Source organism: Rhinoraja longicauda, chromosome 24, assembly GCF_053455715.1.
Source record: "Rhinoraja longicauda isolate Sanriku21f chromosome 24, sRhiLon1.1, whole genome shotgun sequence".
Taxonomy (NCBI): domain Eukaryota; kingdom Metazoa; phylum Chordata; class Chondrichthyes; order Rajiformes; family Arhynchobatidae; genus Rhinoraja; species Rhinoraja longicauda.
This window is the reverse complement of record NC_135976.1, coordinates 28616630-28640705: the sequence shown is the minus strand read 5'-3', so window position 1 is coordinate 28640705 and position 24076 is coordinate 28616630. Positions and strand designations below refer to the sequence as shown.

The following is a 24076-nucleotide window of genomic DNA, read 5'->3' as shown; positions in this document are numbered from 1 at the left end:
TCGTAATTGAAATGTGCTTTTAATACTAGTTTCAGAAAGGCAACAATTTAATCATGAACATTCAATATCAATCCAAGAAAGATGGAGTTTAGCCAAGCTCAATAACTTTCATTCTAATATTCGCAATGAGGTGCCAATTATTTCAGTAGTTTTTGTACAGGAATCAAAAGATTCTAATGCAGATGTTTTTAATTAACAGGATAGTCCAAGTAATATATTAACTCAAGTATTAACCAATCTTTTTACACACTATAGATACATAATGCCTTGCCTATCTATTTTTATTGTCAAGAACACTTGACTAAGTACACAATTGTTTATCTAATGTGGCTAACATGATTATAAACTATCCATTGCCAAAATCCAATCTGAGACAAGTCTGCTTTTGTTAAAAACTCTAACGTTGTGTTACATTTACTTTAGTTCATTACCACTGACTACTTAAAATAAATGTATTTCAATCCATATTAAAACACACCTAATTCAATTGTAAATCACCTTGTTAAAACTAGCAAGCATTTTGATAAATGGCCTAAATTTAAATTTCATATTTTATACTTGCTTAATGCCAGAATGCATCTTGAGTTAATGTACATTGGTGTACCTACTGCAGAGAAATAATGGCTGCTTAAAATGCCGACCATATTCCAGCTAACGTGGTGTACTTTAAGAAAGTTCTTTCAGTTATGTTTTGCTATTTCCTTAAATTAATGATTTGTGATTATACAATTGGAGAAATGATTGGAGAGCTAATAAAGGGAAAGATACGAATCGATATGGCTGTGTTGAATTATCGCCTTACTGCATAAGTAATATAATAGTTAAGATTCCCCTTTATCAATCCATTGTTTCAGCAGGATTTCAAAGGAACACTAGGATTCCTCATTAACTTTTTTGTGAAGGTTGCTATAAATTGTTTCCACACTTCTATGCTGAGCATGTTTTGAGCATTCTGAAGAAGGATCTCGACCCAAAACGTCACATTCCTTTTCGCCAGAGATGCTGTCTGACCCGCCGAGTTACTGCAGCATTTTGTGTCTATCTTCTATGCTGAGCAGAGTATCTATTATATAAGCTATTAATAATAAATCGTCTGCCTTTCATCTTTAAAATCGCACAGTTTCTGCTATTGGATGTATATGTCCATCATTATTCATAGTAACATCACTCAATATATTCCAAAAAAAAAGCTTTTTTAAACCCCCCACCCCACAATTCCTAGCCCGTGTATTGTTGAAGTGAATTTGTTACAATACCTGGGGGGCGGTGAGAAGGGATCCAGGTCAATCAGTATGTTTAATTAACACTAACCCATGCATCATTAAAACAGTGTGTTTGTGTAACCATACACAGTACAGTACAGTGCATGACCAGGGCCTTGGGTGGCCAGGGTGGTGGGGGTCTCTGATGATGTGAATAAAGTTGCTGTTATTTTCCACCCGAATTACCATGTTTATAATCCTCATAAGCGTGCAACTGTCAAGATTTCTAGTAGCTTACAGCTATAAATATTCCTGTGACCATTCTTTAGTACTAGTGAATCTTTATTTAGGAACCCAATAACATTAAAAAAAAAAAAATCTTGAATGAAAACCTAACTTTAAATCACAACATCAGAATATTCCTCATCTGAAGAAATGTCCCCACCTGAAAGGACACCCATCCTTGCCCTCCAGAGAGGCTGCCTGGCCCAACGAGTTACTCCAGCACTTTGTGTCTTTTTAAATAAATATCTGCAGTTCCTTGCATGTCATTAGAATGCAACTTCTAGGTTTGTTAGTCTTGGTGAAACCGACACAAATGCATTCAAACCGCATTTTTAATGTTTTAGTGGCAACTTCACATCATGAAGTATACCCATGTGGAAATGCAATCCCCATTTTGTTTGTATTTTTCTTTCCCCTCACTCCTCTCTCCCCATACTACTACTTTCTGGTCATGGTGGGGTTAATATTATCAAGTCCATAATCTTTGTTTGAGGTATTTTTCATTTTTGATTATTTGGATACACATTCCTTCTTCTGAAATGCACAGTAGAACTATTGAAGCTGACAGAAGACAGACACAAAAAGCTGGATTAACTCAGCGGAACAGGCAGCATCTCTGGAGAGAAGGAATGGGTGACCTTTTCGGGTTGAGACCCTTCTTCAGACTGGTTAGGGATAAGAAAAACGAGAGATATAGACACTAACAGTCAACATAGAAAAGGCTTTATTTTAAATCAATGCCTTGCAACAACCATCTTTAAGTGCTTCCAGTTTCTTTTGTTTTCCAACGGGTTCATTTTTGAGTGAAAAGTTTCAGTCGATATAACACTGGAACAGTAATCTAACTTGAAAAAAGTGCTGGAGAGTCATTAGATCGTTCCCTACTCTAAATAGACACAAAATGCTGGAGTAACTCAGCGGGCCAGGCACCATCTCTGGAGAGAAGGAATGGGTGATGTTTCGGGTCGAGACCCTTCTTCAGACGTCTTCTACTTCAGGGGTCTGAAGAAGGATCCCGACCCAAAATGTCACCTATTCCTTTTCTCCAGAGATGCTGCTTGACCTGCTGAGTTACTCCAGCATTTTGTGCCCATATCATATCATATCATATCATATATATACAGCCGGAAACAGGCCTTTTCGGCCCTCCAAGTCCGTGCTGCCCAGTGATCCATCTTCAGTACAAACTAGCATCTGCAGTTCCTTCCTACAGTACACATCCCAACTCTGAATACCGTCTGTTCATTTCACTCCACAGATGCTCCATGGCTGGCTGAGCTCCTCCAGTACTTTAGTTTTTGCTCAAGGTTCCAGCATCTACAGTATTCTTGGATTGCACCTCACTGCAATTCTGCGGAGCGCTGCATGGTATGTCTTGCAATTTGGAGAGGCAATTTAACCAAGGGGCACTTTGTCAGCTCCGCTAAAAATGATTTCACCATGTTAGTCAAAGAGCAGAGAGATCATCAACTCAGTGAAAGACTCCTTTTGGTCGGCCGGAACTGGGAACTCGCTCCCAGCACAGCGAGATGTCCGTCGGGGAATGTTGCCGACTGGCCCGCTCCAGACTGCAGGGGCGCACGGAAGCATGGTGCAGCCAACGCCAAGACTCTGTGGAGGAGGGCAACAGTCTAGGGTCCTTCTGCTGCTGGACATTTGGGGGAGGGGGGAAGGTGTGGTGGTGACGCCCCTCAAATACGTAAAGGAATTTCATGCCAGGGTGGCAAGGGTGTGCGGTAAAATTGTGTAAACATTATGTAACGCCAAATTGAATGTATGTATAGCCTCTGAGAATGTCAGAAGAATTCTTTGCACAGTTCCCTTATTGTACATATTTTTTTACTTGAATAGTTTCTTTTGATTTTTTTTTAAAAAGGGAGTTCTTCTGGACAAAACACATTTTGTGCCTCACCAGTAAAATAATATTAACTAGTCATTCATAAGTGTGCTGTCTATAATTAATAACTGTCTGTCGACACACATGACTGAGACCACACTTTGCATCTCAAGCTTATAATGGGCACTCCATTTTTTTTTATTTTGGAATATTTCTAGGTAGCCTACTGCATTTCCCAATGCTTCATGGAATCCTTTTGTACAAGCGAAAAACTTCATTATCTTCAATTGGGAAAGTCTTTGAAAGGAAATGAAAAGCAAGTATTTACATTCCATAGTTTTATTTCAACTAAACAAATGTATTTCCTGTAAAACCCATCCTTATAAAGCCAGTGGAAAAAGTTCAAAACATACCTTGAGCATTACCAAATTTGTTTGGACGACTATTAACATTAGACAGGGGCGAGGTGCTGGAAGACTGGAGGATGGCTAATGTTGTGTCTTTATTTACGAAGGGTTGCAAGAAAAAGCATGGGAATAATGGACCCGTGAGCCTAAGATCTATGGTATGTAAGACAGTGTAGAGGATTATGAGGATATATATATTGAGATATAAGAAAATAACTGCAGATGCTGGTACAAATCGATTTATTCACAAATTGCTGGAGTAACTCAGCAGGTCAGGAGAGAAGGAATGGGTGACGTTTCGGGTCGAGACGCTTCTTCAGACTGATGTCGGGGGGCGGGACAAAGGAAGGATATAAGTGGAGACAGGAAGATAGAGGGAGATCTGGGAAGGAGGAGGGGAAGGGAGGGACAGAGGAACTATCTAACGTTGGAGAAGTCGATGTTCATACCGCTGGGCTGCAAACTGCCCAGGTGTTGCATCTCGTGCGGTTGCAGGGGGGGTGGTTTGGGTAGGAAGGGACGTCTACGCCGCATCTGCGCCCGGGATGAGGTGTTTCACACTAGGGCTTCCGAGATCTCCTCGTTCTTCAGGAAACGGGGCTTCCCCTCCTCCATTATAGATGAGGCTCTCACTAGGGTCTCTTCTACATCTCTCAGCTCCGCTCTTGCTCCCCCTCCCCCAACTCGCAACAAGGACAGAATCCCCCTCGTTCTCACCTTCCACCCCACCAGCCAGCGGATCCAACATATCATCCACCAACATTTCCGTCACCTACAACGGGACCCCACCACTGGCCATATCTTCCCATCCCCTCCCCTCTCTGCGTTCCGTAACTCCCGGGTCCACTCGTCCCTTCCTACCCAAACCACCCCCCCTGCAACCGCACGAGATGCAACACCTGTCCCTTTACCTCCCCCCTCAACTCCATCCAAGGACCCAAACAGTCTTTCCAGGTGAGACAAAGGTTCACCTGCACCTCCTCCAACCTCATCTATTGCATCCGCTGCTCTAGATGTCAACTTATTTACATCGGCGAAACCAAGCGCAGGCTCGGCGATCGCTTCGCTGAACACCTGCGCTCGGTCCGCATTAACCAAACTGATCTCCCGGTGGCCGAGCACTTCAACTCCCCCTCCCATTCTGACCTTTCTGTCATGGGCCTCCTCCAGTGCCATAGTGAGGCCCACCAGAGGTTGGAGGAAACGGCACCTCATGTTTCGCCTGGGCAGTTTGCAGCCCAGCGGTATGAACATCGACTTCTCCAACTTTAGATAGTTCCTCTGTCCCTCCCTTCCCCTCCTCCTTCCCAGATCTCCCTCTATCTTCCTGTCTCCACCTATATCCTTCCTTTGTCCCGCCCCCCTGACATCAGTCTGAAGAAGCGTCTCGACCCGAAACGTCACCCATTCCTTCTCTCCCGAGATGCTGCCTGACCTGCTGAGTTACTCCAGCATTTTGTGAATAAATCTATATATTGAGATAGACAGGAATAGTCAGCATGGAAGATTGTGTCTTGGGAAGCAGATTGAATTTTTTGAAGAACTAAAAAGGTTTATGGGGGCAAGGCCGGAGACATTGTCCAAATGGACTTCAGCAAGGGTTTTGATAAGGTTTTGCATGGGATGCTGCTCTGGAAGGTTAGACCGCATGGGATTCGGGGAAAGCTAGCTGACTGGATAGAGAAATGGCTTAATGGAAGGAAGCAGAAGGTGATAGTGGAAGGTTGTTTTTCAGACTGGAGATCTAGGACTGGTGTTGTGCCTCAGGGATCGGTGCTGGGCCCATTGCTGTTTATAAGTTATATCAAGGATTTGGATGAGAATATACAAGGCATAGTTATTAAGTTTTTAGAGGACACCATGTGGCATGGAATCATAGATAGTGAAGGTATTTATTTTAAAAATTACAGCAAGATCTTGACCAGTTGGGCGAGTGGGCTGATGAATAGCTAATGAGTTTAATGCAGATAAATGTGAGGTGATGTATTTTGGGAAGTCAAAACAGGACAAGGCCTTCACAGTGAATTGTCATGCCCTGGGGAGTGTTGTAGAGCAGAAGGATCTAGGAGCGCAGATACATTGTTCTCTGAAACTGCCGTCACAAGTAGATAGGGTGGTTGGTCAAGGAGGCTTTTGGTATATTGGCATTCATCAGTCAGGGTACTGAAGTTGGGATGTCATGTTGTAGAACTTCCACATAACAAGGTTGAGAGTTAACAGAGAGAAAGTGGAAGCCTAATCCATGACATTGAGGAGCTACCCAAGGAGAAACAAAGAACAGCAGATGTTGGTTAATATACAAAAGAACACAAAGTGCAGTAGTAACTCCACAGCATCTCTGGAGAATATGTATACCCGACGTTTTAGGTCGAGAGCTTTCGTCAGAATAGGAGGACCTGGTGCAAAAAATCATGGCTTTCTCTGTGGGAAGGATCTTGAGCAAATAATTTCATTTGGAAATAATTAATCAAAATTTTAAAAAAAAATCTTGCAAGAGCCTTCAGGTGTCAGCTTCTAATGATTTTGACAAACACCACGTATTTCAAGAGTGGGGAGGAACTGCAGGTGCTGGTTTACACTGAAGATAGACAATATACTGGAGTAACTCAGCGGGTCAGGCGGCATACTTCAAATTTAACAGAATCCAATAAATAATCAGTACACGTTCTTCCTTAAATTTAAATTCATTCAAAGTTATGGGATCCTCAACCCCCTGCTTACTCTAAGGAACGTTACAACTCCAGTGATTCAGGAAAGGACGTATTGCAATGCTGGATGGAGACTTGTGGTCACAGGCAATTGCCAATGAGTCACGTCAACATTTTATCCACTATGAAGACATGACATGATAACGTCTAGACTAATTGCTCATTCGGGATAACGCTACTAAAACCACCACAGATCATTTTTAAACTATACTGCGTAATACTAAGCATAGCTGAATAGTAATTCTTCTTGTTATAGTCCCTTCTCTGTAGGACTTCCTGTTTTCTTTTGGCCTCATCCGTTTCTTGGTATGTCAAAAAATGTCGGTGGAGGATTGTACACACAACTTTCATCTCTACAAAATATGGAAATGTCAGTCAACATCCCAACCCCAGTTTAATTTTGCACACTTACCTTGAGATGCGCATCGGAGGACCATGAAATAGGCTAGAGTCATCAGTTTGCTCCCGAACTGAAAAGTTACCTAACTATCGTCACCTCTCCAGAGATGCTGGCTAACCCACTGAGTTACTCCAGCACTTTGTGTTTTAGTTTTAGTTTTAGAGATACAGCACGGAAACAGGTCCCTCGGCCCACCGATTCTCACACACTAACACTGGCCCTACACACACTAGGGACAATTTACATTTTATACCAAGCCAATTAACCTATGAACCTGTACGTCTTTGGAGTGTGGGAGAAAAACTGATGATCTCAGAGAAAACCCACGCAGGTCACGGGGAGAAAGTACAAATTCTGTACAGACAAACACCCGTAGTGAAAACGGAGAGGATGAGACGGATTTACTTCCCACAGGCCATCAGGACTGTTATCTTTTATAACTCCAGGGACTCAATTTTGTCTTCTCTGTATTAACCTTTATTTATATGCTGTAACTGTAATTCTTTTTTGTGCACAATCCGCAGGCATTGCCACTTTCATTTCACTGCACATCGTGTATGTGCATGTGACAAATAAACTTGACTTGACTTGACCTGGGTCTCTGGCGATGTGAGGCAGTAGCTCTACCGCTACACCACCATGCCACAGTGTCTTTTTTGTGTGAACCAGCATCTGCTGTTCCTTGCTTCTACAATGAAATGGAGTAGTCTGCTTGACCACCTTACTATTTTGTATTTGCTATTTCAGCGAGTATGGGCAACCCAATGATGAGCTGAGGAGCAAAATATCAAATTCTTGTCAACACCACTCAGATGAGCTGCTACCAGGTTTGCATGGAAACACACAGGTCAGCATGACTCACCACATTTCCCCCAAGCTAGGTTCTGCTATATTCCTACTTCCACAATTTAGATTACAGTTGTCTCAAGTCAAGCAGCACAGTGCTATTTCAGGGAGCAAAAACATTTTTTTCCTCCTTTCTTAAATTCTGAGTTAATTGAAAAAAAATTAGACTTGTCCAAATCCATGCATGAAAGTTTCATGAATACTTTTTATATTTCTTTGTTCAAAAATATTAGATTCAATTTTCTTCATGAACAAACAAGTGTTGATCAGAGATTAGATTTATTGCTAATAACAGTGTACATTTGAAATAACTATGTTAACTTGGTCTCAAAATGAAGTCATACAAGAGAACAATGCCAGCGGAAGTAGGTCACAAACCAGTCACCATTGTGCTTCCTTTTCAGCTTTCTTGAAGTCTGCCAATATCAAGCACTATAAAGACTAAAGGACAAATAAGCAGCCAAAGCTGTTAATGAGTGGCATTGTGGAATGAAGTGTTCTTTGCATGGAATGTGGTCACAAATTAAAAATGTGAAAGGTGCAAAGAACAAATGAATAAAAGGTGTGAAAAGAATAAATCAACGCCAGCGACGATGGTCAAGGAAAGGTGGAGCCCACAATGGTCCATTGGTGGCTGTGGAAAAGGTGATAATGAGTGGATAAAAACAGTGAAACTAGTAGCACGTAGGGTGGGTGAGGGACAGAGAGAGAGGGAACACAAGAAGTTCAATTTTACACATTTCCTACGGCAATTTTAACTTAGCAAACCTTCAATTGAGCAAACTAATAATAAATCAGACAATGAGCGAAAAAAAGAGTGAACCAAAGTTGAGTCAAAGATATGAATTACAAAGGTATCATAAATAAATAAGATATAGAAACAGAGACACTTGACAGGTTAGAAGGAGAAAATTCACTATATGGGGCTGTCCCTTATAGACCCTCTGTCCCTTTTCCCTCCACCCCTCCGGAACCTAAATTGTGCCGAATGCAGATGACAGATCATTGGCCTGAAATTCTATTTCTATCTCCACATATGCTACCTGACCTGGTGAATTTATTTCCAGTTTGTACTACATATTTACCTACTGGCAGCACTTCAACTACCCGCCTAAAGCAGACCAGTGATTCAGCAAAGCTAACAGCTCTGCTATATTGGAATAGAGAAATAACAAGTGGCGACATATTAATAATCTTTGCCAAAGGTTTAACAATCAATACTGTTAACAGAATCACCATAGCTACAGCACCATAAAGACAAGAGCTTTTCACTGTACCTCGGAACAAGTGACAATGAACTAAACTAAAAAGAGATGATACACGTTTTCTCTAAATACATTTTCATTGGCACTTCAAAGCAAAACAATTGATTACAATAGTCAGTAAATGTAGTTTATTGTCACCTGTACAAAAGCTTTGTTGCATGCTAATCAGTCAGTGGAAAGACAATACATGACTACAAACAATCCATCCACAGCGTATAGATACATGATAAAGGGAATAACGTTAAAACTACAGTCATGGGGAAAATAAACAAGCAGCAAAAGGCAACATTTATTTGGCAATACTTACTTGCAGTGCTTCTATCACCATATCCCTTGCTTCAAGTTCCCCCTCAAGCACGCTGAAGAACATGAGTAGCTCGGACTTGCTGAGATTTTCTAGGTTCATGTTGGCTCTATGAAAGAAAGATTATTGTTGTTAGCCTTGCCTTTTCTCCCTTTGTACTTGATGCAAGGTTTAAGAAATATCCTGCGATGTACAGATAATTCTATAAAGGATGAATCAATGAAGGTGGGTCCAATATATAAATGTTTATTTCATTTTAATAGTTTTTGACATGCAAAAACCCCACCTTTAAACTATGCCATCTTTAGACTTCAACCTTATTAGTCCAGAAATGTCTTTAAATGTAGTTTAGTTTAGCGATACACCATGGGAACAGGCCCGTTGACCCACTGAGTCCGTTCCGACCAACATTCACCCGTACACTAGTTCTATTCCAGACACCAGGGACAATTTACAGAATTTAATTCACCTGCAAATCTTTAGAATGTGAGGGGAAACTGGAGCACTTGGAGAAAACCAACAGGGAGAATGTACAAACTCCGTACGGACAGCACCCGTAGTCAGGATCAAACCCAGGTCTCTGGCGCTGAAAGGCAACAACTCTACCACTGTGCCACATTGTAATTATTTTAACAATGTTATCATATAAAAAATTCAATGCTTATCCTTCATCGCCATTTTATTGGATTTTCATTTGTAAATGTCTCTCATATTAGAGACAATGTCAACGTTTGTTTCTCTCTAATGATGCTCCCTGATCTGTGGAGTATTTCCAGCATTGTGCTTCTTCATTTCAGATTTTTCTTCTGTGCTCTGAAGATGAATATTAAGAAAAAAAATAAAAAATTGGACAAACCCTTTCCAGTTACCAAATCACAGCAACAAGGCTTTTCTGTTCAACATTGTGCAGTATTGGCACAGAAAACATGTCCATGGTGAAAGGGGTTACTAAAGAACGAGGGCTCCATACAGTCCTGACCTTTATGTTGAGCATATCTTACACCCTGTTTCACACAGGGTCTGGAAAATTGTTCTGTATTGCATGCAAGAAGACTGCCACTGATACAAGCAATAAACCTATGCAGCATTGAGTGGAGGAAAATAACTACAAACCTCCCACTCTGACCTTTCTGTCCTGGGCCTCCTTCATTGTCATAGTGAGGCCCACCGCAAATTGGATGAACAGCATCTCATATTTCGCTTGGGCAGTTTACACCCCTGCGGTATGAACATTGACTTCTCCAACTTCAGATAGTTCCCCTGCCTCTCTCTATCACCTCCCCATTCCCAGTTCTCCCACTAGTCTTACTGTCTCCCACTACATCCTATCTTTGTCCCGCCCCCTCCCCTGACATCAGTCTGAAGAAGGGTCTCGACCCGAAACGTCACCCATTCCTTCCCTCCTGAGATGCTGCCTGACCCGCTGAGTAACTCCAGCATTTTGTGTCTACCTTCGCAACATTGAAATAGGTATTCTTGCTTTTCAACAACCTTTAAAAGCAAATTCCATTCTGAACACCTATTTTTACCTATTTGTCTTTACGACAGGTCCACCACTGATTTTCCGGCATCCTTGCTTCTAGAGAACTTGCCGGATTTTACGTTTTGCCGGACCTACAGAGGTCACGGCCTGGGAGGGGCTGAGAGACCGGCCGGCAAAGTCTGCAATGGGAACGGATCTGCCGACTCTGGCTGGACTGGAGGTTCAGAGCCCTGGCCACAGGCAGCATATCTGACCCGCTGATCAGCCCCTGGAAGTCAGCAATGGGAAGGAAGGGACGGCTGGTGTTGGAGAGACAGACACAGAATGCTGGAGTAACTCAGCGGGTCAGGCAGCATCTCTGGAGAAAAAGAATAGGTGGCGTTTCGGGTTGAGACTCTTCTTCAGACTGAGGCAGGAGAGAGGGAAACTAGAGATATGGAAAGGTACAAAGAACAAATGAATGAAAGGTGTGAAAAGAACAAATCAAAGTCAGCAAAGATGTTCAAAGAAAGGTGGAGCCCACAATGGTCCATTGTTGGCTGCGGAGAAGGTGATAACGAGTGGATACAAAGAGTGAAGCGAAGCAGGTCAACAGTGAAACTAGTACGGCATTTATTCACAAAATGCTGGAGTAACTCAGCAGGTCAGGCAGCATCTCGGGAGAGAAGGAATGGGTGACGTTTCGGGTCGAGACCCTTCTTCAGACTGATCAGTCTGAAGAAGGGTCTCGACCCGAAACGTCACCCATTCCTTCTCTCCCGAGATGCTGCCTGACCTGCTGAGTTACTCCAGCATTTTGTGAATAAATCGATTTGTACCAGCATCTGCAGTTATTTTCTTATAAACTAGTACGGCAACTTGGGTGGGGGAGGGAACTCTGTTTAGTTGAAACATCAAGGAATTTGTGCACAGAATTAATGCATACTCTGCATTGTATGGATTGAAGATAGAATCAAAGAACTCGAGTAAACTCAGCGGGTCAGGCAGAATTTCTGGAGAAAAAGGATGGGTGAGGTTTTGGCTCGGGTCCCCACTTCAGGCGAGTCGCCCACCCTTTTTCTCCTGAGTCACACCTTTCATGCTGTCTGACCAGCTGAGTTACACCAGCACTTTGCGTCTATCTTCGGTATAAACCAGCCTCTGCAGTTCCTTTCTACACATTTTGTGTGGATTGAATTTCACTTTGGAACCCATCTCATGAATAATGGATGAAGGTTTTAGGTGGACATGCTCCACACTCAACTCCTATCAAATTTCAGATTTGTACCCAACAAGAATTCTGATGGTGCAATTTAACATATTAGCATCAGGCAACCGAGATTTGTAACGCAGATTCTCAACGGTGCGGTTCTCTACCTCAATCTTGATGCAAAAAACAAAGTGGATGCAAAAATTAAAGTGAAAGCAACAAAGGTTTGGCTAACGTGCTTCTGCAAATATACATATTAATTGCGTTTTTAAAAAGCCATCTGTTTACAAAGGCCAGTCAAGTTGAAATATCACGTTAACATTCTTACTCCTTTCAGGTCAAGAGTAAATTTTCTCGTTAAGTATTTCTCCACTCTCCATACAACTCACCTACTTCAGAAAACTTGTCATGTCTCTAAATTATGTGCATAAATCTACCTGCAGATTCCTCTACTCTTTCTTATAGGCTGTCCAGGAGTTAAAGTATGGTTTTACATGAATAGACAGCAGCCTCACTCAAGTTTAAAGGTCATAAGAGTCAAGTACATTTCCCAGGCCGGCTCCTCAAAGAATAAAGAATTCGGTGGCGTTACAGGTGGCGATTTTCAGATGAAATATCAGGAACTGTTCTGGTTTAAAGTTTAACAGGCAATATGCACATATACAAATGTTGGTCCTAATCTTACAATATGCACTATCATAGGTAGACACAAAATGCTGGAGTAACTCAGCGAGTCAGGCAGCATCTCAGGAGAGAAGGAATGGGTGACGTTTCGGGTCAAGACCTTTCTTCAGTCTGATGTCAGGGGAGGGGGCGGGACAAAGATAGGATGTAGTAGGAGACAGGAAGACAGTGGGAGAACTGGGAAGGGGGAGGGGAAAGAGAGGGACAGAGGGACAATCTGAATTTAGAGAAGACAATGTTCATACCGCTGGGGTATAAACTGCCTAAGCGAAATATGAGATGCTGTTCCTCCAATTTGCACTGGAGCTCACTACGACAATGGAGGAGGCCCATGACAGAAAGGTCAGACTGGGAGTGGGAGGGGGAGTTGAAGTGCTGAGCCACCGGGAGATCAGGTTGGTTAAGGCGGACTGAGCGAAGGCGTTGAGCGAAACGATCGCCGAGCCTGCGTTTGGTCTCGCCGAAGTAAAGAAGTAGACATCTGGAACGGCGGATACAATAGATGAGGATGGAGGAGGTGCAGGTGAACCTCTGCCTCATCTGGAAAGACTGTTTGGGGGTGCACTATCATTATACATTGTAAATTTGAAGAGATCAAAGTAAATCCAATGATGTATCACAAAAATAATACTTGGAATTTGTCAGTTATAACACTCCAAATTTCTGTAGCAGAACATAACTGAAGCTCAGGTGTTTGAGGAGACATCTCGATTTTGGGAGACACAGTGTCACAGAGGAGCGGCGAGGTGGCACAGAGGTACGGTTGCTGCCTTACAGCGCTGGAGACCCGGGGTCAATCTTGATTAAAGGTGCTGTCTGTACGGAGTTTGTATGTTCTCCCTGTGACTGCGTGGGTTTTCTCTGGGTGCTCCGGTTTCCTTCGACACTCCAAAGACGTACAGGTTTGTAGGTTAATTGGCTTGGTAAAATTGTGAATTGTCCTTAGTGTGTGTGTGTAGGAATCGCTGGACTTGGTGGGGCAAAGGGCCTGTTACTCGAAAACTAAAATGAAAGGGCTGTATCTCGAAAACTAAAATGAAAACAGTTCTAACATACAAATGTTTTGTGGCTAAATGCTACAGTTCTGCAAGTTAATGTCATGTTTAAATATATAGCTAATTTCAATTGCATTACTTTGGGCATTTGCAGAAACAACATGGGTTAAATCAACTGGAAATTTGTGCAATTACACTGGCTTATTTTGTGGGACTTGTTTCATGGTTAGTGAATGGGAGTCAGCACTTTTAAGCAAATAATTATAGTCAGCATGGTTTTGTTTGTGGGAGATCACACAATTATGAATTTGATTGAAAGTTCTTTAAAGAAGTAACCAAGAAGGTTGACGAGGACAGGGCAGTGGACTATTTGCATTTCACTAAGCCTTTGATCAGGTTCTACATTGTAGGCTGTTCAGAAAGGTTAAATTGTATGGAATCCAGGGAGCATTAGCCAACTGGATACAGAGTTTGCTTCATGATAGGAAGCAGATGGTGGTGGTGGAAGAGTGTTTTGTGGACTGGAGGCTTGTGATTAGTCGCGTGCCTCAGGGATTGGTGCTGGTCCCATTGCTGCCTTAGCGCCGGGGACCCAGGTTTGATCATGACTACAGGTGCTGCCTGTCCGGAGTTTGTACGTTCTCCCCGTGACCTGCGTGGGTTTTCTCCGAGATCTTTGGTTTCCTCCCACACTCCAAAGACGTACAAGTTTGTAGGTTAATTGGCTTGGTACAAGTGCTAATTGTCCCTAGTGTGTGTAGGATAGTGTAAGTGTGTTGGGATCGCTGGTCAGTGCGGACGTGGAGGGCAAAAAGGCTAGTTTATGTGCTGTATTTCTAAACTAAAGCAAATTAAAAGTCGTGGAGTCATATAGCATGGAAACAGGCCCTTCAGCCTACTGCCCACATCGATCAACATGTCCTATCTACACTAGTCCCACCTGTCTGCATGTCCCATATATCCCTCTAAGCCTGTCCTATCCATGTACCTGTTTAATTGTTTCTAATTGTTGCAATAGTACCTGCCTCAACTACCTCCTCTGGCAGCTTGTTCCAAACATCCACCACCCTTGTGAGAAAAAAGTATCCCTCAGATTCCTATTAAAATATTTCCCCCTTTCAGAGTTTCCCTGCTTTACAGAGTTTGGTAGCAAGTGTATATCCCAGAGGAGATGATTACCAGAAAGAACATGACCATCAAGTAAGAGGTGCTCTCAATATTGGTACACCCCATACTCTTGCACTGCCACATGTACTTGGGTCCTACTGCATTTCATCTGGGAAATGTATTTTTGAACACAACCCATTTTAATAGCTACAAAAGGATTTAAAAATGTATCTACCATGATCTCAATCAAATGACTACATTTCTGTGGCCATATCAAGCGGGACCTAACAGTGCCTTCCATCGCCCAGTACGGCCGTGGGACGTCTCAGCGCTCGGTGCGGCTCGGCCGCGGGGCCTTCCATCGCCCGGCGCGGCTCGGCCGCTGGACTTAACATCGCCGGTGCGGCTCGGCCGCGGGACTGGGCGGTGCCCGGTGCGGCTCGGCCGTGGGGCCTTCCATCGCCCGGCGCGGCTCAGCCGCTGGACTTAACATCGCCGGCGTGGCTCGGCCGCGGGACGTTTCAGTGCCTGGCGCGGCTCGGCCGCGGGGCCTTCCATCCCCTTGCGGGGGCTGTGCGTGTCGGTCGCCTCGTTAGGGGTCGAGCTGCCTGTCCGTGGGCGTGGGGGGAAGAGAGAGGGGAAGTTTTGTTGCCTTCCATCACAGTGAGGGGGTGTTTGGACTCACTGTGATGGATGTTTGTGTTGGGGTCGTGTGTCCTGTGTACTTTTTTCTTTTCTTGTTGTGTTTTGTGACTGCTGTAATTTCGTTCGGTATTTGTACCGAATGATAATAAAGTTATTCAAGATTCAAGATTTCTGCAGATTCTGTAAAAGACTAGATGTTGCTAAACGCTGAGGTTCTATCCATCTCAGTTCAGTATAGATCTGGGCAACGTCCATTCAGTTGGACATTTCTGCACCAGCTTAGAAAGGTTTGTTCTGAAGAACTCCTTTGTCCAAAATTAGGTAGAGGTTTACATGTAATGACGTTAAGATCACGCAGGGAAGGGAAACGGTGGATTCTTATCAGCTGCTTTCTTGAGCAGTCAGAATCAATTAGCAATGTGCCTAATCACCAGAACTGAACCACCAGGGCTACATGGTGGCACAGCGGTAGAGATACTGCCTTACAGCGCCAGAGACCTGGGTTCGATCCTGACTACAGGTGCTGGCTGTACGGAGCTTGTACGTTCTCCCTGCGTGTGCTATCTCCAAGATCTTAGGTTTCTCACACACTCCAAAGACATACAGGTTTGTAGGTTAATTGGCTTGGTAAATGTTTTTATAAAATTGTCCCTCGTGGGTGTAGGATAGTGTTAATGTGCGGGGATCGCTGGTCGGCGCGAACCCGGTGGGCCGAAGGGCCTGTTTCCGCGCCGTATCTCTAAACTAAAATTGGCTTGATAAAATTGTAAATTGCCCCTCTTGCGTGTGGGTTAGTGTTTGTGTGCGGGGATCGCTGGTCAGTGTGGACTCGGTGGGCCGAAGGGCCTGTTTCCGCGCTGGATCTCTAAACTAAACTAAACTTTCAAACTAGTACCGAAAACATAATTGGTTGGTGGTGAGAAGGGAAGTCCATCGGAACCTTCATGCATACCTAGAATCTCATGGGCTAGAAAAAGAGCAATAACCTTGTAAGTGGTATGAAAAATGAGGTAGAGGGATTCATACAAGCGCGAAACACTTACGCAACTCAAAAGGCAAGACATGTCTTACTGAATTGCTAGAGCACAAATTGCTGATTTAAACTTTTAAATATAAACACCAGATTACAGATTTTCTTTAAAATATAGAGCAGTTCGAAAACTGCGAATGTTTGCATTTGTAACAAGGAATTAATTGTGCACAGAGCAGATACATTTTGAAGAGTTTCCTATTTGTATGCACAGGAAGTGGATGGAGAGGATAGTGTAGTGACAGAAGTCTGTTGTCCTGTTCCCTTTTCTAAATACTCCCTCTATCACCATGGTATTACTGGGCTTCTGCACACAATTTAGGAACTTAATGAACTGCAAATATCGGGGACCAGTTGCCTATATTTATTTCCCAACAGAGAATAGGCCACCTCAACAAATGTTTCATTGACTCTTATTTTCATGGGCTTTGACTTAATTGGTTTCCTGAATAAAAAGCTGCTATAAACAAGGTGCCCAACCAGAAAGGGGCCAAATGACACACTTTCACTTCAGTAAGGAAAAGTGGATCTATATTGTGTAGGAAGGAACTGCAAATGCTGGTTTAAACTGAACACAAGTCACAAAATGCTGGAGTAACTCAGCGGGCCAGACAGCATCTCTGGAGAAAAATAATAGGTGATGCTTTGGGTCGAGACACTGCTTCAGACTGACTATGGTGTTCCATAGTGATCAGGACATGTCATAAGTGATAGGAGCAGAATTAGGCCATTCGGCCCATCAGGTCTACTCCACCATTCAGGGATTATGGCTGATCTATCTATCCCTCCTAACCCCATTCTCCTGCCTTCTCCCCATAACCCCTATCTATAGTTTTAGTCCCTGTAAAGGTTTCAAATTATAGTGAGAACGGTTAAAAATATCTAGCAGACAAACTGCAAGTAATTCACTGGAATAAATATATACAGTAGTCATCCCCTGCCCTAAAATATTCATTTCTTCATGATGTAAAATAATGTTTCCTGTCCGGAACAGTCAAGTATGTTTTTAAAGAAAGTGGAAAATGCGAATAATTATCTAACCAGTGCATGTTACTCTCCGGACGGAATTGGTAGCTGAAAGTCGCTCGGCTTGAAAACAACAGAATGGTTAAGTCCTTCATTGTAGACCATTGTTCCTCTCTCTGACTTCCTGTCACATCTGATCTTTTGTGACCTTGATGCAGCTGTTCCTCAGTAACACAGCAGCTCTTTGTCTGCTGCATAATAAAGTGTAGTTTATTGCTTTCCAGATTTAAATTTCTTCTGCTTCAAGTAAATTTAATGGAAGTGACAAGTTAATTAAGGCATGTTCAATCCGAATCCAATAGCCTAATTCTGCAAATTATGCCCAAAACAAAAACTGGAACATAAAGTCTGAATTTAAACCATTTGCCGTATAAAGGTTATTATAACCTTCACCTAAAATTTCTATTCATTTCCAAAACAAGACCAAATCATACGTGTAACAAAACCATTATACTGTGACACACCAAATGTCGACCTTTAAAATTTATACTAACCAAAATTCACTTCAGGTCTGCAGGATCTCGACCAGAAACGTCACCTATTCCTTTTCTCCAGAGATGCTGTCTGACCCGCTGAGTTACTCCAGCTTTTTGTGTCTATCTTTGATATTATATAGAAATTATATATAATTTCTTTCCTGGTTAACTTCAAGATATAATGAAGAGGATGCTTTAAAAAGCTTTTCACCCCCCCTCCTCCCCCCTCAACAGCCAACCTCCTTCCCCCGAAAGTAAAAGGCTTTTTTGAGAAAGGGAACAAGGTACTACAATTAAGGAAGATCAAGCAAAATAACAACAGAATATTTCTAAATAGGAAAGCGCACAAAGTTTCCCAAATAAAATCTACTGATACACATTTTGTGCTTTGAATTAAACTAACAAGACAACTTATGAATAGTATAGGAAGGAACTGCAGATGCAGGTTTAAACCGAAGACAGACACAAAAAGCTGAAGATAGACACAAAAAGCTGGAGTAACTCAGTGGGTCAGACAGCATCTCTGGAGAAAAGGAATAGGTGACATTTTGGGTCGAGACCCTTCTTCAGACCCAAAAGGTTACCTATTCCTTTTCTCCAGAGATGCTGTCTGACCCACTAAGTTTCTCTAGCTTTTTGTGTCTATCTTCAACTTATGAATAGTGTACGAAAGATTGGAGTAAACAGCCCACATATATTAAACATCCAAACATTTGTATGAAGTAATCTGTCACAGAGAATTAGGATTATATCGATATTCTTATAAATTACTCTTGCACGCTACATATTAATTTAGACCAACGAAACTTAGGTACGTCTTCATAAGTCTTTATGCCAAATAAAATTTCTCTCCAGATATTAACCAACATGAAAAAGCCTTTCAATAAACAAATCAAGGTGGAAGTATTTAGTGGACAAATCCTCCAAAACAGAACTGGAAAAGAGTTAAGTATAATTCCATTGAGATACAAAAGGCTGCAGGTGCTGCAATCTCAAGTTTGAAGAAGAGTTCTGACCCGAAATGTTATCCGCCCGTTTCCGTTTTCCTGCACAGATGCATCTTAGCCTGCCAAGTTCCTCCAGTAGCTTGCTTTTTTACTAAAGCATCATGCAAATATAGACCCTACCAACATTCCACTTGCAGCCTGGGTGGTTTCCATATGCATCAAAATGGAAATGCATCAAAATGGCCAAATAGATTACCAAAAAAACACTACATGCCAAACTTGTAAATTTGATAATGTTATCATGATCCTCTAAACTTGAGCATTACTAAGTCATTTAGCAATGCACTACAATTAAAAAGGCATGCATAATAAAGTTTATATTAGTCTCAAGAAGGGTCCCGACCTGATATATCACTTATCCATGCCCTCCACAGATGCTGCCTGACCCACTGAGTTACTCCAGCACTTTATGTTTCACTCAAGTTTCCAGCTTCTGCAGTTGCATGTGTCTCAGGGTTTATGTCAGGCCATTGATCATTCTGGCTTCCAGCTAGGTTCCATCTACTCTTCATGCTGCCTCGGCGAGGCCACCAGCTTTACAAAGGATGAGTCTCACCCCCTCTCCCATCAGACAAGAGGTACAGAAGTGCAAAAATGCATATCTCCAGTTTCAGGAAGTTTCTTCCCAGCTGTTATCAAGCAACTGAAACATCTTATCACCAACCAGAGAGTGGTCCTGACCCAACATCTACCTCATTGGAGACCCTCTGACTATCTTCAATCGGACTTTATAATGCACTAAACATTATTCACTTTGTCTGTATCTGTACACAATGGATGGCACGATTGTAATCACGCATGTAATCTTTTCGCTGACTGGATAGCAAGCAACAAAAAAACTTTTCACTGTACCTTGATAAACTAGATAGCAATTGGAAACCAATCACAGGCAATGATGGCCTAGAATTTGCTTGAATTCCTGTGGCATTCGCTACAAGTTGTTTACTTTCTTCAGTTGCCAGCCAGTTATTTTGGAATTACATTTGGTTGGAAAAGCAAACTGACATTGACTTGGAAAATTACAACCGGAATCGAGAAAAGGAGAAATAAATCTAGCATATTATTCACAGAAAATGAAATAGAGAATAATATGATTGGGTCTGTGGAGAAGAAATAAAATATTAAAAACATGATTTAACATATCTCTAGGAACTATAGGTGGACACAAAGGCACAGCTGGTAGAGCTGCTGCCGCACAGCTCCTGAGATTCTGGTTCGATCCTGACTCCGGGTGGCATCTGTGTGGAGCCTGCACTTTCTCCCTGTGACCGTGTGGGTTTCCTCCGGGTGCTCTGGTTTCCTCCCTCATCCCAAAGATTTGCAGGTTTGTTGGTTAATTGGCTTCTGTAAAATTGACCCGAGTGTGTAGGATAGAATTAGTGTATGGGTGATTGGCGGTCGTCACAGACTTGGTGGGCCAAAGGGCCTCTTTCCACACTGTATCTTTGTAAAAAAAAAATCTGATAATGGTATCACAGTAAATTAGTGGGCATTGCTAAAAAACAGGGAATGTGTCTGAAAATTAAATGTGTAAAACTAGTGTGTGAACCTGGTATGAATTTGTTGGACCCTTTCACACAAAGGGGGGTGGGTGTATGGGATGAGCTGCCAGAGGGGGTAGTCGACTATCCATACATTTAAGAATCAGTTGGGCAGGTATATGGATAAGACAGGTTTGGTGGGATATGGGCCAAACGCAGGCAGGTGGGAATGGTGTAGCTGGGACATGTAGGTCGGTATTCCACGCTGTATGACTGAAGGGCCTGTTTCCATGTTGTATCTCTAAACTATTTGTCACCCGTGGTAGCGAGAGTTCAGTTCCACTTATTCCCTTTCTGGATCTGTCACATCATAACCATAAAGTGCTGTATTCAATGTTCTAGACGCTTTGCAACCACTAGATTTCTAAGCAGAGTTTAATTCATATTTGCAGTGCTATCTCCACAACGTTTTGCTATTCAAGGGACAAATTGACAAGAGCAAGTTCATTTTGGGAGGCCAATGATAGGAAGGCACAATTCATCCAGAATTTTTTAGCAATGTGCATTTAGAGCTAAAATGACCTTTTTTCCTTGCATTTATTTATAATGAACATATTATTTTACAAAGCAATTCTGAGCGAATAAATTTACTACACATCAACAAACAGGTCTTTATTAGCTCCATCAGACTGTTTACGTTGAATGACTTGGGGAGAGGCAAGAAATGACTGGTATGTTTAGATTTAAATGCACTTCAGAACACCATGAAATGATTTCCAAAAATTAGCACTCGCAGAGTTTAAAATATTCCGTGCTCTCTATGCTTTGTTTCATACTTCACACAGCAGCAATTATTAACTAGAATTTTATATTGGGTTACCTTTAAAAACATTGGATAATTTCCACATGCAATAATTGGAATACTCAAAAACAAAGTATCATTATGGCAATCAGCTGTGGAGGTTTTCCTTGGCCTGCCAGTCCCTTTGCGATTAGTAAGCTCACCAGTGCTCTCTTTCTTCTTAATGATGTACCAAACAGTAGATTTTGGTAAGTCTAAGGTTTGGCTGATGTCTCTAATAGTTATATTCTTGTTTCTCAGTCTCATAATGGCTTCTTTGACTTTCATTGGCACAACTTTGGTCCTCATGTTGATAAACAGCAATAAAAGTTTCCAAAGATGATGGAAAGACTGGAGGAAAGACTGTGCTGAGAGCTTTCTTATACCTGCATTAAGGAGGCAATTAAACACACCTGAGCAATTACAAATACCTGTGAAGCCATGTGTCCCAAGCTTTATGGTGCCCTAAAATGGGGGGGGGGGGGGGGGATTTCGACCTGAAACGTCACCCATTCTTTCTCTCCAGTGATGCTGCCTGTCCCGTTGAGTTACACCAGGTTTTTGTGAAGAATTTATCTATTTCTGCCTTAAAAATATCCATTGACTTGGCCTCCTGTGGCAATGAATTCCACAGATTCACCACCCTGACTAAAGAAATTCCTCCTCAACTCCTTCCTGAAGGAATGTCCTTTTTAAAAAACGCCCTTTAATTCTGCGGCTATGACCCCTGGTCCTAGACTCTCCCACTAGTGGAAACATCCTCTCCACATCCACTCTATCCAGGCCGTTCACTATTCGGTAAGTTTCAATGAGTCCCCCCCTCATCCTTCAACTCCATCAAATAAAGGTCCAGTGCCGTCAAACACTTATCAAATGTTAACCCAGTACCATCACCTCCCCCCTCAACTCCATCCAAGGACCCAAACAGTCTTTCCAGGTGAGAGAGGTTCACCTGCACCGCCTCCAACCTCGTCTATTGCATCCGCTGCTCCAGATGTCAACTTATTTACATTGGCGAAACCAAACGCAGGCTCGGCGATTGCTTCGCTCATCACCTGCGCTCGGTCCGCGTTAACCAATCTGATCTCCCGGTGGCCGAGCACTTCAACTCCCCCTCCCATTCCCAGTCTGACCTTTCTGTCATGGGCCTCCTCCAATGCCATAGTGAGGCCCATCAGAAATTGGAGGAACAGCACCTCATATTTCGCCTGGGCAGCTTGCAGCCCAGTGGTATGAACCTACAAAGCCCTCCATAACCTGGCCCCATCCTACCTGATCGACCTCCTCCACAGGTACACTCCCACCTGCACCCTCCGCTCTGCCGCTGCCAATCTCCTATCCCCCCACATCCGGACTAAACTCAGATCCTGGGGGGACAGGGCTTTCTCCATCGCTGCTCCCACCCTATGGAACTCACTACCCCAAACCGTTAGAGACTCCCCCACACTCACCACATTCAAAACATCGCTGAAGTCTCACCTGTTCAGTACTGCCTTCAACGACTGAAGGTCACCTCACCTTCTGTCTCCTTTCTCTGTTCATTTATTTATTTACTTATTTATCTATTTATTCATTTCCCCTATGTTCTCAAAATCTCTGTAAAGCGTCTTTGAGTATATGAAAAGCGCTATATAAATAAAATGTATTATTATTATTATTATTATCGACTTCTCCAACTTTAGATAGTTCCTCTGTCCCTCGCTTCCCCTCCCCCTTCCCAGATCTCCCTCTATCTTCCTGTCTCCACCTATATCCTTCCTTTGTCCCGTCCCCCTGACATCAGTCTGAAGAAGGGTCTCGACCCGAAACGTCGCCCATTCCTTCTCTCCTGAGATGCTGCCTGACCTGCTGAGTTACTCCAGCATTTTGTGAAAAATACCATCAAACACTGATCATTTGTTAACCCACTCATTCCTGGGATCAATCTCGTAAACCTCCTCTGGGCCCTCTCCAGCACCAAAATATCCTTCCTCAGGTAGGAGGCCCAAGACTGCTCACAATACTGGCACAAGAAGATTATTAGCACAAGATGAATGACAGTATAGGTTAGGGTAATTCTAATTCCTCACGTGGGTATCCTTAACCACACCTCCATGAACAGCTTTCAATTATATGATTGATAGCCACCAATTACACAACAGTCACATCCAAAAAAAACTTCAAGTGCAAAGAATAAATGATATGAAATGATGCTACTCAGAATTCTGCAATTTCAAAATTGCCACAGATGTATATTCATGAGCTTATTACCGAGAATGTGATCACCTCCCTGTTACTCTACAGCACAGTGACAGCCAAGCACAACTTGTGATTAATCAATAAATAAATGGATGTGAATAATCATCAACACACACAATAGACCTTAAACATTTAAACAGGACAGTGAATAATTACAGATAAAACGTGAGTCAATATGATTCAGGCTATTAATCATCCCATGTACAATTACAGATTAGATATGCAAATTAAGAATTTTCTCCCCCAAAAAAGAAAAGATTCCACTCAAAAAACAAGGGAATACCCAATTTGTTTCTGCAATTAATGGTCCTCGAACGACATTTTAAACAAATACCATTGTTGCTTCTATAAATTATAATTCTTTCCTTCATTTATTACAATAGAAAATGTATTCGCAAACAATGACACACCAGCAACACAAGGAACTGTTTTAATTCCTTTTGAGGAATTATTTCCTCAAATTCAAACAAAAACGTGTGTTTTTTAAATTTTGGTAAGGATGCTAATTTGTGTCTTCCCTCCGACCCCAGAATGTCTCATCTTTAATGGCTCAAGGATGACCCAAAGTTCTTCACCCTCTGAAGAACTTTTCAAGTGCTCGTGAGAACAGAAGAACTTCG

The 24076-nt window shown here is 42.5% G+C and overlaps 1 protein-coding gene across 2 annotated transcripts in view; it reads right to left on the bottom strand.

Moving 5' to 3' along the window:
- cttnbp2nlb (CTTNBP2 N-terminal like b) overlaps positions 1-24076 on the bottom strand; it is a 61852-nt gene that overhangs the window by 36110 nt on the left and 1666 nt on the right. The window contains exons 1-2 of one of the 2 annotated variants that reach the window (XM_078420896.1): positions 17908-17987; positions 9258-9363 (exon numbers count right to left, since the gene is read on the bottom strand). In XM_078420896.1, the coding sequence (XP_078277022.1) occupies positions 9258-9356 (99 nt within the window). In that variant the 5' untranslated portion in view covers positions 9357-9363; positions 17908-17987. Of the gene's footprint in view, positions 1-9257; positions 9364-17907; positions 17988-24076 lie in introns of those variants that run through there. The other variant, XM_078420895.1, reaches the window with a different exon arrangement.